Raw genomic sequence first — 15,320 nt, forward strand, 5'->3', positions numbered from 1 at the left:
ACGGTAGGATTCTATGATTTTCTATTTTAATTGCTCGAAGTATGAGTGGTTTTGATGAGGTAAAACAATCTAGTTGGTGAATCGGTACGGTAGCACAGTGGTTAGCACTGCTGCTTCACAGCTCCAGGGTCCTGGGTTTGATTCCCGGCTCGGGTCACTGTCTGTGTGGAGTTTGCACATTCTCTTCGTGTCTGCGTGGGTTTCCTCCGGGTGCTCCGGTTTCCTCCCACAGTCCAAAGATGTGCGGGTTAGGTTGATTGGCCAGGTTAAAAATTGCCCCTTAGAGTCCTGTGATGCGTAGGTTAGTGGGATTGGCGGGTGGGGGTGGGGCCTGGGTGGGATTGTGGTCGGTGCAGACTCGATGGGCCGAATGGCCTCCTTCTGCACTGTAGGGTTTCTATGATTCTATGATTTCTATGAATCAGTAAGTCAGAGGGCGTATAGTTTGCATTGTCACTCAAGAACAGCAGGGACTTTAGGAGAATTATTTGTTGAGAAGTGTTGTTGAGATATGAGAGGCCTATCAGCAGCAATGGTGGAGGTAGAATCTGTGATAGATTTAGCTCAGGAACAGTGGGCAGAAGAGTCTCATTCTGTGCAATATTATTCTATGTAAAAGGAAGTAGAGATATATTTGGAAAATAAAACATTTAAAGGATGCAGGGAAATGGCAGGGGACTGTGTGGATAATCTGTGTGGACATGCATTAGCCGGTGGGCTGAATAACTTTCTTTCTTCTGTAATGTTAAACTTTGTGAATCTAAGCATGCAGTTTTCTAGCAGCAGATACTCTCTTTGTCTCTGTAGGTTTCTCTACAACCAGAACAGTGATGCATATCGATACTACAGGGACACAGTTGAAGTCTTCTGTAAAGTCAAGACCATGGCACAGAAGGCCGTCCAAGCCAGCTTGATGACCATGTCCTCTCCCGCCACACAGAAGCGGAAGAGTTCTCCTGAGCCTGTTTCCGGTGACTCGCCCTCGGAGCCTGCATCCTTACCAGCGTCTTCATCTTCCTCCAATTCTTCACTTAAAAAGAAAAAGAAGAGTCGGTGGGGCCCAGAGGACGACAAGATTGAACTTCCGCCTCCTGAATTGGCTTTATCGATGCAAGTTCCTGGCTTAACAAGTAAGTTCTGTGAACGAGGAAATGGTCTCGTCAATCGCATGGCACAAAGTCGGGTAAGACTGGGCCTAGGTGCAACCTGGAATGACCAGGTTAGAGTGGCCAAGGTGGCTGGACAAGGAGAAAGTGGATGTGTTTCTGGAGGGAGGTGGTGCATTTGAGGGATGCGGGGATAAAGTGGATGGTGGAGTTATTATGTGAGGAAAAGGATGGGGTTGTTTCTCCTATTTTTATATTCCTAATTCGTAACTGATCTTTTCCTATTGTTAAAAATTCTTATTCGTGGTTGTGGTGCTTCGACTCAGAGAGCGGGGAAACAACCCCTGTCCACTCAACATTGGTGCATGGGATACAAAAGGAACATGGCCTTCTGTGCTGATTGGTAGCTGTCTTCCAATTGCAGGGACTTCATCCTTTTTAAAGCTATGGGTATTGGAGCCTGAATTTGGGTTTTCCTGAATCCTGACTCTTCTCCTGAATCCTCACTCTTCTCTCTCTCTCTCTCTCTCTCCCCCCGCCCCCCCCTATCCTGTCCTAATCAATTTATACTGAGTATATTTTCTTGCACCCTACATTAGTGGTGTATCACTGTATGGTTGATGGTTAGACTGACGCAGTGTCACTAACCTCTGTGTTTGAGGTCATGGTCTCCAAACAGGGCTCAAAGTTAGCAATATTTTGAACATTGAGCAGCACTGGGAGACGGACCTGACCCAAGGAATGCTCTACACTATTGATTGCAAGTTCCTGGGTTCAGTCTTGTTGCTGCCTCCATAGCAGAGAAATATAGAAGCAAAGACACCAGGAAACTGTAATAAATAAGGCCAAAACATTGCATGGGCTATGGCTAAAAAGCAGGAAGCGTGGGCTTAATCCTTCAAAGAGCTTGTGGAGGCACAAAGGGCTAAATGGCTTCCATCTGTGCTGTCTGCTTGTGCAATCCTTTCAGTGGCTGTGCAGAAGCTGGGGTTGTCATGCTTCTGAACAACATTTCCCCAGGTGCTCCTTTCCTGAGGACAGAGAGGGGAGTGATGGAAATTGAAGCCTGGGCTAGGTGCTATGGTAGTGGAGGTCCAGAGTCAACGTGAAGGGGTACATGGGCTCCTGGGGGCTTTATTATAATTGTCACACTATTCACTCATGCTGAAGTAATGCCTCTCGTGTGTGTGTTTGTGTGATTACAGCTCAGGATCTGAAGGGGCTTGGCTATCAGAAAGGTAAGCCGATCGGATTGGTGGGAGTCAACGAGCTCAGTGATGCACAGAAGAAACAGTTGAAGGAACAGCAGGAGGTAAATTCCATGGAGATGATCTTTAATGGCAGGGTGTGCCCTGAAGTGATGCGGGACATCATCATTTCTGCAGCAGCAACAGGGCTTGGAGGCTGCCTGTGTTCTAGGGACGATTTCCCTCCTGCTTTGCTTCTGACTTGCAGCTTTGTCAGCTTTGATTAAACACTCTCTGACTCTTCTCACTTTGCTCGCTCCTCCCTCATTAGCGCTTTGAAGAACTGAAGCCTCTTCCACTTTTCAAAATGCGCCTGTTTTGTGACAACCTCCAAAACCGGCCTAAAAGTAAACCTTTTCAAAAATTCATTCATGGAACGCGGCCTTTGCTGGCAAGACCAGCATTTATTGTCCATCTCCTAAACATCCCTGAGAAGCTCCCAATTTAATGTAAGATGAGAGGAATGAACTGCACTGGGGATTGTGGACTGCAATGCTTTGAGAGTGAGAGGGTGTACGGTTGCATTTCCAGAGGGAGAATCATGAGGCCTACACAGTGAGTGAGTGAGAGAAAAAAATACAAAGAAAAGCAAAATACTGCGGATGCTGGAATCTGAAACAAAAACTGAAAATGCTGGAAAATCTCAGCAGGTCTGATAGCATCTGTGGAGAGAGAATAGAGTCAACATTCCGAGTTTAGATGACCTATCGTCATCTGACGATATTAGTTAGTGATAATTAACTAGAAAGGAAACCAGCACAGATGCTGGGGAAGGCAGACTGAGAAATTGACACTGAGGAATGGTAGCTATGGGGAGAGAGAGAGAGATGGGAGGAGAGAGAGAGAGATGGGAGGAGTGAGAGAAATGGGAAGAGAGAGAGAGGAGAACCAAGCAGCGTTATTTACAAAGGGGCAGAAACCAGTCTGGGTCACTTACAAAGATGGGTTGAGGACTGTGCAGCAATATCGCCATAACAGGGAAACAGCCCAGCAGAGTTTAGAGAGAGCTAGAGGGGAATTAGGTCGGGGTGTTTACAGAGAGCATGGGGGGAGCTGTACAGGGACATTAACAGAGAGGAAAAAATAGGCAGGGGCATAGAGAAAGAGATTACCATTGAAGAAGAGAAATGTTGACTAGGTTGTACATGAGCATTGCTGGGTCTAGATGAGGTAGTTCAGGCACAAAGAGTGAGAGGTTGGTGATGGTATTGTCGAGGAATTAAGATGCACAGGTAGAAATATTACTAGAAAGCTATGCTGCGTTTTGGAGAATGTAGGACTGAGTTGAAGCATCCAGTGAGGCGGGGGGGGGGGGAGCTGGAAGCAAGGGGAGGGAGATCTGAAGCAATCTGTGGGCATTTGGCAGGGTGACTAAAGTGCATTCTGGTTGGCTTACAGATGCAGCAAATGTATGACATGATCATGAAGCATAAGCAAGCCATGCAGGAGATGCAGATAATGTGGGAGAAAGCCATTCAGGACCACAAGCACGAGTATGACAGCGACGAGGAAATCGATGGTGATGCTGGCACCTGGGAACATCGTCTGCGGCACATGGAGATGGAGAAGACTCGAGGTAAACATGGGATCACTGCAGTGTTTTTTTCACTCATTCGTGGGACATGGGCGTCGCTGGCTGGCCAGCATTTATTGCCCATCCCTAGTTGTCCAAGGGCAGCTGAGAGGCAACCACATTGCTGTGGATCTGGAGTCACATAGAAATCATAGAAACCCTACAGTACAGAAATGGAACTCCAATCATTGGAACTCCAATTGGATTCCAATCATTATTCTGTAAATTGAGTTTGTGTCTCTGTGCCCTGTTTGTGAGCAGATCTCCCACTCCACCTGACGAAGGGGCAACTCTCCGAAAGCTAGTGGCATTTGCGACCAAATAAACCTGTTGGACTTTAACCTGGTGTTGTTAAACTTCTTACTGTGCTCACATGTAGGCCAGACCGGGTAAGGACAGCAGGTTTCCTTCCCTATAAGACATTAGTGAACCAGTTTTTTCCGACCATGGTTTCATGGTCATCAGTCAATTCTTAATTCCAAATATTTTTTTCTTGAATTCAAATTCCACCATCTGCTGTGGCGGGATTCGAACCCGGGTCCCCGGATTAGCTGAGTTTCTGGATTAATAGTCCAGTGATAATACCACTAGGCCGTTGCCTCCCCATGTGCAAAAGTCAGAGGTAAACATGGGGATGCATTAGTCTGCAATGGTTCTTGCTTAAGGATTTAACCAGTAGGGTAACTGTGGATGATGTCAAGATGTGCTCAGTCTTCTGGTGATCTGAGTTTATCCGAAAGACAGCATTTCGGATGTCCCTGATTGGATGTGAAATGCTTCGGGATGTCCTGAGGCCATCAGTACCTTCCAACTTAGTATAATTGACTCTGACAATACAGCATCGGGGTTAAAGACTGAATCGGAACTGAATCTTTCCTTATTGAGAAGCACTGGTCATGTTCTCATATCATAAGGAGGTTGACGAGGTAGATGCTGAGACCTGTTGTCCCTGTCTGGTAAGTCTCAGCAGAGGTGGTGGTGTTGTCGCTGTTCAAGTCATCCAGAGACTCGGGGTAATGTTCTGGGGACCCAGCTTGAATCCCACCATGGCAGATGGTGGAATTAAACTCAATAAAAACAAACACATCTGGAACTAAAAGTCTAATGATAACCACAAAACCAATTTCTATTATAAAAACTCATCTAGTTCACAAATGTCCTTTAGGGAAGGAAGCTTGCTGTCCTTATTGAGTCTGGCCCACATGTGATTCCACATCGCTGCCAGACTGGGACCGCAGCAGGTGGTGAGGGAACTAACATGAGGGAAAACATACTCGACCTCATCCTCACCAACCTGCCTGTCGCAGATACATCTGTCCATGACAGTATCGATAGGAGTGACCACTGCACAATCCCTGCGGAGACAAAGTCCTGTCTTCACATTGAGGATACCTTCCATCGTGTGGTGTGACACTGTCACCGTGCTAAATGAAATAGACTTCAAACTCAACTCAAGGCTGGGCATCCATGAGGCGCTGTGGGCCATCAACAGCAGCAGAATTGTCCTCAACCACAATCTGTAACCTCATGGCCCGGCACATCCCCCACTCTACCATTACCACCAAGCCAGGGGTCAACCCTGGCTCAATGAAGAGTGCAGGAGGGCATGCCAGGAGCAACACCAGGCACACCCAAAAATGAGGTGTCAACCTGGTGAAGCTGCAACACAGGACTGCTTGTGTGCCAAACAGCATGTAGTAGAGCTAAGCTGTGGAAAGGGTCGAGAGCTTCAATTTTCTAGCTGTTCAGATAACCAACAACCTGTCCCGGTCCCTCCACAACGGCGCTATAGTTAAGAAAGCCACCAACACCTTTACTTTCTCAGGAGGCTAAGGAAATTTGGCATGTCAGCTATGAACCTCACCAACTTTTACAGATGCACCATAGAAAGCATTCTTTATTTTATTATATTCATTTATGGGACATGAGTATCACTGGCTGGCCAGCATTTATTGCCCATCCTTAGTTGCCCTTAGAGAGCAGTTCAGAGTCTAAATCACATTGCTGTGGCTCTGGAGTCACATGTAGGCCAGACCGGGTAAGGGTGGCAGATTTCCTTCCCTAAAGGGACATTAGTGAACCAGATGGGTTTTTCCGACAGTTGACCATGGTTTCATGGTCATCAGCAGACTCTTAATTCCAGATTTGTTTTTAATTGAATTCAAATTGCACCATCTGCCGTGACGGCATTCGAACCCGGGTCCCCAGAACATTAGCGGAGGTTCTGGATTAATAATCTAATGATAATATCGCCAGGCCATTACCTCCCGGTTGTACCACAGCTTGGTATGGCTCTTACTCTGTCCAAGACCACAGGAAACTACAAAGGGTCGTGAACAAAGCCCAGTCTATCACGCAAACCAGCCTCCCATCCATTGACTCTGTCTACACATCCCGCTGCCTCAGAAAAGCAGCCAGCATAATCAAGGACCCAACAATCCCAGACATACTTTCTTCCATCAGGAAAAATATAGAAAAGTCTGAAGGTACCAACCGACTCAAGAACAGCTTCTTCCCTGCTGCCATCAGACTTTTGAATGGACCTACCTCTTTTAAGTTGATCTTTCTCAACACCCTCACTATGACTGTAACATTACATTCCTCTCCTTCTCTATGAATGGTATGCTTTGCCTGTATAGCGCGCAAGAAACAATACTTTCTACTGTATGCTAATACATGTGACAATAATAAATCAAATCAACTAATTCCACAATCAATGGATCAGATCTAAGCTCTGCAGTCCTGCCACATCTAGCCGTGAATGGTGATGGACAATTAAACAACTCAGTGGAGAAGGAGGCTCCACAAATATCCCCATCCTCAATGATGGAGGAGCCCAGCACATCAGTGCAAAAATAACCCTTTGCAACAATCTTTAGCCAGTAGTGCCGAGTGGATGAACCATCTTGGCTTCCTCTGGAGTTCCCCAGCATCTCAAATGTCAGTCTTCAGATAATTCGATTCACTTCTCATGATATCAAGAAACAGCTGAAGGCACTGGATGCTGCAAAGGCAATGGGCCCTGACAAAATTCCGGCAATAGTACTGAAGACTTGAGTTTCAGAACTTGCCGCTCCCCTAGCCAAGCTGTTCCAGTACAGCGACAACACTGGCATCTACCCAACACTGTGGAAACTTGCCCAGGTATGTCCTGTACACACAGAAATGGGAAGGGCCGTCAACAGTTCTATCAAGCACCACTTACTCATCAATGACCTGCTCACAGATGCTCAGTTTGGAATTCTCTATTCCAGAAGCTCTGGATGCTCAGTCATTGAATATATTCAAGACAGAGATTTTTGGTTCCTGTCGGGGGATGTGGTGACTGCACAGGAAGGTGCAGTTATGATCGAAGGTCAATCGTGATTTTATTGATGGCAGAGCAGGCCCGAGGAGCCAGTTGGCTTCTCCTTGTTTCTGTTTGTTAAAGTCCTCTGCTCCTGGTCCTGGGAAGAGCTCAGAGTTAGTAGTGTTTCACACAGCTGGTTGTCTATCTTCCATCACGGTTTGTGCTGTTTTTGATAGAATGGGCAGAACAACTGACCGAGATGGGTCGAGGGAAGCACTTCATCGGAGACTTCCTGCCCCCTGATGAACTGGACAAATTCATGGAGACATTCAAAGCTCTGAAGGTTAGTTAACTTATCCAAAGATACTCCTGAGTGAGTTATTGCTACTGTTACAGGGAAAGAGTTACTCAAAGTAGTCGGGCTTTTCTAATGATGAGGTATGTTGGTATGGATTGGACTTGTTCTTGTAGTTGGTCCAGGTGAGGGCAGCAGAGCGGCGATGTTGATTGGCTGTTTCAGGTAAGATTTGCATAGGTGCAGTCACTGCTACCAGAAGGTGGTTTGTGGAGGAGGGACAGATAAACCCCAAACACTACTTCAGTGTTTCCTTCCCTACCTCCTCTTCTAACCACCTCCTTGTGGAATGTGCCTTTGCAAGGAAGGTCTGGAGTGAGATGCAGTGGTATTTGTCGAGGTTCGTCCCGAGCAGCTCGGTGACGCAGGACTCTGTGCTCTACGGGCTGTTTCCGGGGACGCACACCGAGACAAATATCAACTGCTGCTGGAGGGTCATCAACTCGGTGAAGGATGCGCTTTGGTCCGCCTGAAACTTGCTGATCTTCCAGCTGAAAGAATTGTCCTCGACCGAGTGTTGCAGACTGGCACATTCCAAGGTCCAGGACTACGTGCTCAGGGACGCAGCTTGGGGCAGCCGCCATAAAGGCACAATGGGGAAAGGCCACCGTGTAAAGTCTTTCAACCGAGGCAGACCGAGGGCCCGGTAACTGCAGACCACCCTCGGCCTGCGTAACTGGCTGCTAATCTGAAAAACAAAAAACACATAGTAAACTCTGATGAATGTATATAGTTTAAAGATTGAAACGTAATGTCTTGTTACTAAGCATCGTGAAGTACTGTAAAAATGACTGGTTTTTTGCACTGTTTGTAATTATCGGATATGTCGTTTTGCAGTGGCTTATTTGAGAGTTTTTTTTATGAATAAAGTATATTTTTGAAAAAAAAAGTCACTGGGAGGACCACAATCAGGGGAAGTTGAGTTGAGATTCTTTTATCCTTTTACCTGTATAAGGGCAGTATGGCAGCTCGGGCAGTGGTATGCTCCTCCTGCCAGATGTGGGAAATTAGGGAGCAATCTAGTCTCCCTGACAACTTTGTCTGCAGCAAGTGTGTCCAGCTGCAGCTCCTCACAGACCGCGTTGTTTGGTTGGAGCGGCAGATAGACACACTGCGGAGCATACAGAGAGTGTGATAGACACAGGTGAGTGCCTGATGAAGGGGCAGCGCTCTGAAAGCTCATGATACCAAATAAACCTATTGGACTTTAACCTGGTGTTGTGAGACTTCTTACTGTGCCCACCCCTGTCCAACGCCGGCATCTCCATTTATTTCTTATGGTCTCGTGGAGGGAATTCCAGTGCTTCAGGACTAGATTGCTAAAGATCAGCTGCTAATTGATGTTTCCCCCATGCTGGCAGGGTAACAGCCCAAAGGTTTCCACACTGGCGGCGCACAACTTGGCCGCTTTACGTCAAGACATGTGTGGCTGAACCTAACCAAGGACTGGTGCCTATAAACAAATAGTCACCTACAAAAAACAATAGGTACATTGCTGCCGGTTGTGGAGCAATGAAAATCATTGATGCAAACACATTGAAGGAATGCAGCGATCTTGGGCTGGAGATTGCAGAGATAGTAAGAAGTGAGGGAGGCAATGGAGAGGTTTGAAGACCGAGGATAAGCATTTTAAAAGTGAGGGCTTGCTGAGCTAGGAGCTGGCGTACGTCAGCGAGAGCAGCGTACACACCCTGCCATTGTTCAGTCTGAATGCTTCAACATTTTCCCATCTGTCTCACAGGAAGGGAGAGAGCCTGATTACTCCGACTACAAGGATTTCAAAATTACAGTGGAGAACATCGGTTACCAGATGCTGATGAAAATGGGCTGGAAGGAGGGTGACGGATTGGGCTCAGAGGGACAAGGCATCAAAGCTCCCGTTCCCAGGTACTGAAAGAGTGGTGGACCAGCCAGGTTCTGATATATAACACCATAGAAATGAGGTATTTCTTAAGCAGGGGAGTTGAGGAAGAATGATAAGCAGTTTCTCATTCACCAGCTTGGCTTCCATCCTTCGTGCTGCTGGTCATGATTCCCAATTTATCCGCTATGATTCCTGTTCTCAGTTTAACGTCTGGGTTTTATTTAAGGGTCCACAATAACTGCAGGTTCAGCATGAATATGAACAAAAGCAGGATTTCTCCACTGCACATTTTGATTAATGGTTCATGCTCCGATCGCCATTCAAAGTGCAGGTTTTACATTCGGCAGCCCGACAATTTTCCGTTTTTAAACGGAATGGGTGGAAATTCCCTTGCTGCAGAGGTGTAAAATGGGAAAATCCAGGTGTCAGGTCTGAAGACCAATCCTTTGGGCGGCACAGTGGTTAGCACCGCTGCCTCACAGCGCCAGGGTCCCAGGTTCAATTCCGGCCTCGGGTGGAGTTGCACATTCTCCTCGTGTCTGCGTGGGTTTCCTCCGGGTGCTCCGGTTTCCTCCCACAATCCAAAGATGTGCGGGTTAGGTTGATTGGCCATGCTAAATTGACCCTAGTGTCAGAGGGATTAGCAGGGTAAATGTGTGGGGTTACAGGGATAGGGGCTGGGTAGGATTGTGGTCGGTGCAGATACGATGGGTCGAATGGCCTCCTCCTGTCCTGTGGGGATTCTATGTATGCCCCCTACGTGGGAACACAGGAAGTAGGAGCAGAAGTAGACAAATTCAACCCTTCGAGCTTGCTCCGCCATTCTATCAGATCATGGCTGTGGGTTTCCTCCGGGTGCTCCGGTTTCCCCTCTCAGTCCAAAGGTGTGCAGATTAGGCTGATTGGCCATGCTAAATTGCCCCTTAGTGTCCCGGGATGCGTAGATTAGAGGGATTAGTGGGTAAATATGTGAGGTTATGGGGATAGGACCTGGGTGGGATTGTGGTCGGTGCAGACGCGATGGACCGAATGGCCTCCTTCTGCACTGTAGGGATTCTATGATCTCTTCTATGATGATCCTTCCTCAAATAAGGAGACCAAAACTGGACACAATATGTGGTATATAGCAGAACCACTCTGAATTTCTGCTTGCTTTTCCTTTACCTGTCGTTTTTAATTCTGTCATTTTAGTTTTGTTTCAAATATTTTCATGTCAGCCACCCCTTGCTCATCGGGTCCTCAACCTCCTTAAGTTTAAGCACTAGATATTTTGCCCCACATAGTTGGATTTTGCCCCAATATTAACTGGGGTGCAGGTTTGGCCTGGGGGAGAGCCAGCCTGAAGAAGCTGCTGAGTTGGCTGTGCCTTGTACGTGGTTAATAAGTTTACAGGGGAGGAATGTGGCCAGTTATTTTCATAGAATCATAGAAATCATAGAAACCCTACAGTGCAGAGATGGCCCATCGAGTCTGCACCGACCACAATCCCACCCAGGCCCTACCCCCATATCCCTACATATTTTACCCGCTAGTCCCTCAAATCTATGCATCCCAGGACACAGGAGCAATTTTAGCATGGCCAATCAACCTAACCCGCACATCTTTGGACTGTGGGAGGAAACCGGAGCACCCGGAGGAAACCCACGCAAACACGAGGAGAATGTGCAAACTCCGCACAGACAGTGACCCAAGCCGGGAATCGAACACAGGTCCCTGGAGCTGTGCAGCAGCAGTGCTAACCACTGTGCTACCGTGCCGCCCTGCACCAAACCCCACAACACACCAAACCCCACAACACACATGCACACAGGCTGATTTTAATCCCCCATTTGCATTTTAGTTTTTCAATTCAGGTGTCCATCTGAACCTGGTGAGATGAATGAGATGGTGAACAGACTAGAGTGGGAAATCGCACGGTGGCGGGTTCTCCCCTTTCATTCTTTTGCCAACTATCTTAAAACTGTCCCCCTCTGGTTACCAACTCTCCTGCTAGTGGAAGCAGTCTCTGCACAGCCTCAATGCCCCAGTCATTAGTGATTTTAAATTTCTCAACTGGCTCTGCTCGAAGGGGATAAATCCTGGCCCCTCCGGCCTGTCCATGTGGCTCATCTCCCTCTTTATCTTTTCCCTGCACAGAGGGACCACAGCGGTGGACGGAGCTGGTTTTGGTATCGATCGCCCAGCAGAGCTGAGTAAGGATGATGACGAGTATGAGGCATTCCGCAAGCGAATGATGCTGGCCTACAGGTTCAGGCCCAACCCGCTGGTAGGCAGGCGATCACAACGTGAGGTGGAGAAAGGGCACAGTGTTGTCACTCAGTGTTGGGCGTGCTGTATGCAGTGTTATAATTTTATGGAATTTATTCAGATCACCGGAGAGCCCCCTCTTCTCCGTAAAGAGCTTGGGTTTGATTTCCGGCTCAGGTCACTGTCTGTGCGGAGTCTGCACGTTCTCCCCGGGTCTGCGTGGGTTTCCTCCCACAGTCTGAAAGATGTGCTGGTTAGGTGAATTGGCCACGTTAAATTCCCCTTCCGTGTAGCCGAACAGGCTGGAGTGTGGCGACTAGGGGAATGTCACAGTGTTAATGTAAATCTACTTGTGACTCATAAATAAACTTTAAACCTTTGATCACTGGATTTGGGATGTTAACTTTGAAAATAAAAGAAGCTGCATTCCTGTTAGTTGATGTAATAGGTCTGAGGTCTGATTGGCCTCCTGTTTGTATGTTCTTAATTGGATAGGACATTAAGACACTTAGCCTCCTTGTCCTGTATTACTCTTTGGGTGTGTGACTGGGAGGTGATGGTGTTCCCATTGCAATGCTGTCCTTATCTCAGAGGCTCACAGGAAGCGGTACAGTTAAAGTAAATTGGCGCAGTGAATCCCACAGTTTGTTCACAGTGTAGCCGCGGTGTGTAGGGTGAATGGGGTGACGGGGGGTGACTGAGGGTGACGGAGGGTGTATGAGGGTGACGGAGGGTGTATGAGGGTGACGGAGGGTGTATGAAGGTGACTGAGGGTGACGGAGGGTGTATGAGGGTGACGGAGGGTGTATGAAGGTGACAGAGGGTGTATGAAGGTGACTGAGGGTGACGGGGGGTGACTGAGGGTGACGGAGGGTGTATGAGGGTGACGGAGGGTGTATGAAGGTGACAGAGGGTGTATGAAGGTGACAGAGGGTGACGGAGGGTGTATGGGGTGACGGAGGGTGTATGGGGTGACGGAGGGTGTATGGGGTGACGGAAGGTGAATGGGGTGACGGGGGGGTGAATGGGGTGACGGGGGGGTGAATGGGGTGACGGGGGGGGTGAATGGGGTGACGGGGGGGTGAATGGGGTGACGGGGGGGTGAATGGAGTGACGGAGGGTGTATGAGGGTGACGGAGGGTGTATGAGGGTGACGGGGGGGTGAGTGGGGTGACGGGGGGGGTGAGTGGGGTGACGGGGGGGTGAGTGGGGTGACGGGGGGGGTGTATGAGGGTGACGGGGGGTGTATGAGGGTGACGGAGGGTGTATGAGGGTGACGGAGGGTGTATGAGGGTGACGGAGGGTGTATGAGGGTGACGGGGGGGGTGAGTGGGGTGACGGGGGGGGTGAGTGGGGTGACGGGGGGGGTGAGTGGGGTGACGAGGGGGTGGGTGGGGTGACGGGGGGGTGAGTGGGGTGACGGGGGGGTGAATGGGGTGACGGGGGGGTGAATGGGGTGACGGGGGGTGAATGGGGTGACGGGGGGGTGTATGAGGGTAACGGGGGGGTGTATGAGGGTGACGGGGGGGTGTATGAGGGTGACGGGGGGGATGTATGAGGGTGACGGAGGGTGTATGAGGGTGACGGAGGGTGTATGAGGGTGACGGAGGGTGTATGAGGGTGACGGGGGGGTGAGTGGGGTGGCGGGGGGGTGAGTGGGGTGACGGGGGGGTGAATGGGGTGACGGGGGGGTGTATGAGGGTGACGGGGGGGGTGTATGAGGGTGACGGGGGGGGGTGTATGAGGGTGACGGGGGGGGGTGTATGAGGGTGACGGGGGGGGGTGTATGAGGGTGACGGGGGGGGGTGTATGAGGGTGACGGGGGGGGGTGTATGAGGGTGACGGAGGGTGTATGAGGGTGACGGAGGGGTGAGTGGGGTGACGGGGGGGTGAGTGGGGTGACGGGGGGTGAATGGGGTGACGGGGGGGTGAATGGGGTGACGGGGGGGGTGAATGGGGTGACGGGGGGTTGAATGGAGTGACGGGGGGGTGAATGGAGTGACGGAGGGTGTATGGGGTGACGGAGGGTGTATGGGGTGACGGAGGGTGAATGGGGTGACGGGGGGGGGTGAATGGGGTGACGGAGGGTGTATGGGGTGACGGAGGGTGTATGGGGTGACGGAGGGTGTATGGGGTGACGGAGGGTGTATGGGGTGACGGAGGGTGAATGGGGTGACGGAGGGTGAATGGGGTGACGGAGGGTGTATGGGGTGACGGAGGGTGTATGGGGTGACGGAGGGTGTATGGGGTGACGGAGGGTGTATGGGGTGACGGAGGGTATTGATGGATGGATATTGGGTCACAGGGTAAGCGAGTGGAATGCTCTGTCTCGCTCTGTTACCATGGTTGCACTTGTCCAGTGTTTGAGAGTTATCCATCTGCTGCTGACTTCAGCATTTTCCAGATTGTTTATTCCCCTTATTGCCCTTGGGATTTTCTCCCTTGTTTTTGTCTTTCCGAGGGGTTAGATGGCTGGGATAGGGGGGTGGGTGGGTGGATGGGGGGGGGGGGGGTGGATGTAGACAGAGACGGTCGTGCTCCAGCTATCCTGGTGTTCCTGCTGGATTGTGTGTTCACTCTGCTGCCTGACATTTCTGGGTGAATTAACATTGAAATTTCCTCTGTTCCAGAACAACCCAAGGAGGCCCTACTACTGACTGTTACACTTCCGCACACAGACACAAGGAGACTTTACCATTCAGTCCTTGGCTGTGATGTTTACTTTGGTTCTTCAGTAATGCAGTGATCGGATGATTGTGCTTGCGAGGGATGAACTCAAGTTGGATTTCCCTGAAAAGCCATGCCGGAACTTTCTGTGCCACTGCTATTGGGTCACGTTTCTCCCAATTACCTTTCTGGACTCAAAGTAACCCTTTCCCTCCCCACGCAGGAATGAGCACTGTGCAGCGAAAAGGAAATCCCAAAATGAAGAGTTTATTTGAATGCCTTGTTTGGTTCCCAACACAGTGAAAATCGTGCTAGATCTCGCATTGGAGATTGTGGGCCAACCCTCTCCTTTCTCATCTACCCACTGCAGCGATTCTGGGGCAGAATTAGACTGCAGTGCGTCTCACACTGTCCTCGTGTATCTTGGCCTTGGGGCTGAGGGAGGAATTCTCAGTAGCTGCTTTAAACACTTGAGAAACCTGAGGGTATGTTACTAAGGCCCAGACATCCGTCAGGAGAAATCTCAGCTGTTTTGGACATCTCTGATAGTTGCTCAGTAATGTTTTAATCTCTAGACGAAGGTCATTTAAACATTTTCTTGCAAAATGTAGAAACTGCTGCATGTTTGTGCTGAATAAATTTTATTCTAAACATCACGCGAGTCATGCTTTCTGTTGTAAGGAAGCCCAGGCAAGTCTGAGCGAGTCCCCCACTCAGCTGCCAATTGGAGCAAGGTTTCAGGGGAACGTGCCTCAAAGGGTCACGGCACCACAAGGATTGCTGGAGATTTTGGTTGGAGGAGTGGGTGGGTGCTGCGTTTTCAGGGAGGGGATGGGTGCAGCATTCCTTGGGAGGGGGTGGGTGGATGCTACGTTTTGGGGAGGGAGTGGGTGCACTGTTCATATAAACAATAGAATTAGGAGCAGCAGGAGGCCACTCGGCCCCTCGAGCCTGCTCTGCCATTCAATAAGG

At 49.4% G+C, this 15,320-nt stretch overlaps 1 protein-coding gene across 1 annotated transcript in view; it reads left to right on the forward strand.

The window, feature by feature from the left end:
- The window catches only part of sugp1 (SURP and G patch domain containing 1), a 35,905-nt gene extending 20,904 nt beyond the window's left edge, over window positions 1-15,001 (forward strand). The window contains exons 8-14 of the mRNA XM_078198589.1: window positions 808-1,130; window positions 2,312-2,418; window positions 3,752-3,929; window positions 7,452-7,558; window positions 9,312-9,457; window positions 11,571-11,700; window positions 14,312-15,001. Coding sequence (XP_078054715.1) covers window positions 808-1,130; window positions 2,312-2,418; window positions 3,752-3,929; window positions 7,452-7,558; window positions 9,312-9,457; window positions 11,571-11,700; window positions 14,312-14,338 — 1,018 coding nt within the window. The 3' untranslated portion in view covers window positions 14,339-15,001. The remainder of the gene's footprint in view (window positions 1-807; window positions 1,131-2,311; window positions 2,419-3,751; window positions 3,930-7,451; window positions 7,559-9,311; window positions 9,458-11,570; window positions 11,701-14,311) is intronic.
- The last annotated feature ends 319 nt before the right edge of the window (window positions 15,002-15,320 follow it).

The sequence above is a fragment of the Mustelus asterias genome, chromosome 26, assembly GCF_964213995.1.
Source record: "Mustelus asterias chromosome 26, sMusAst1.hap1.1, whole genome shotgun sequence".
NCBI lineage: Eukaryota > Metazoa > Chordata > Chondrichthyes > Carcharhiniformes > Triakidae > Mustelus > Mustelus asterias.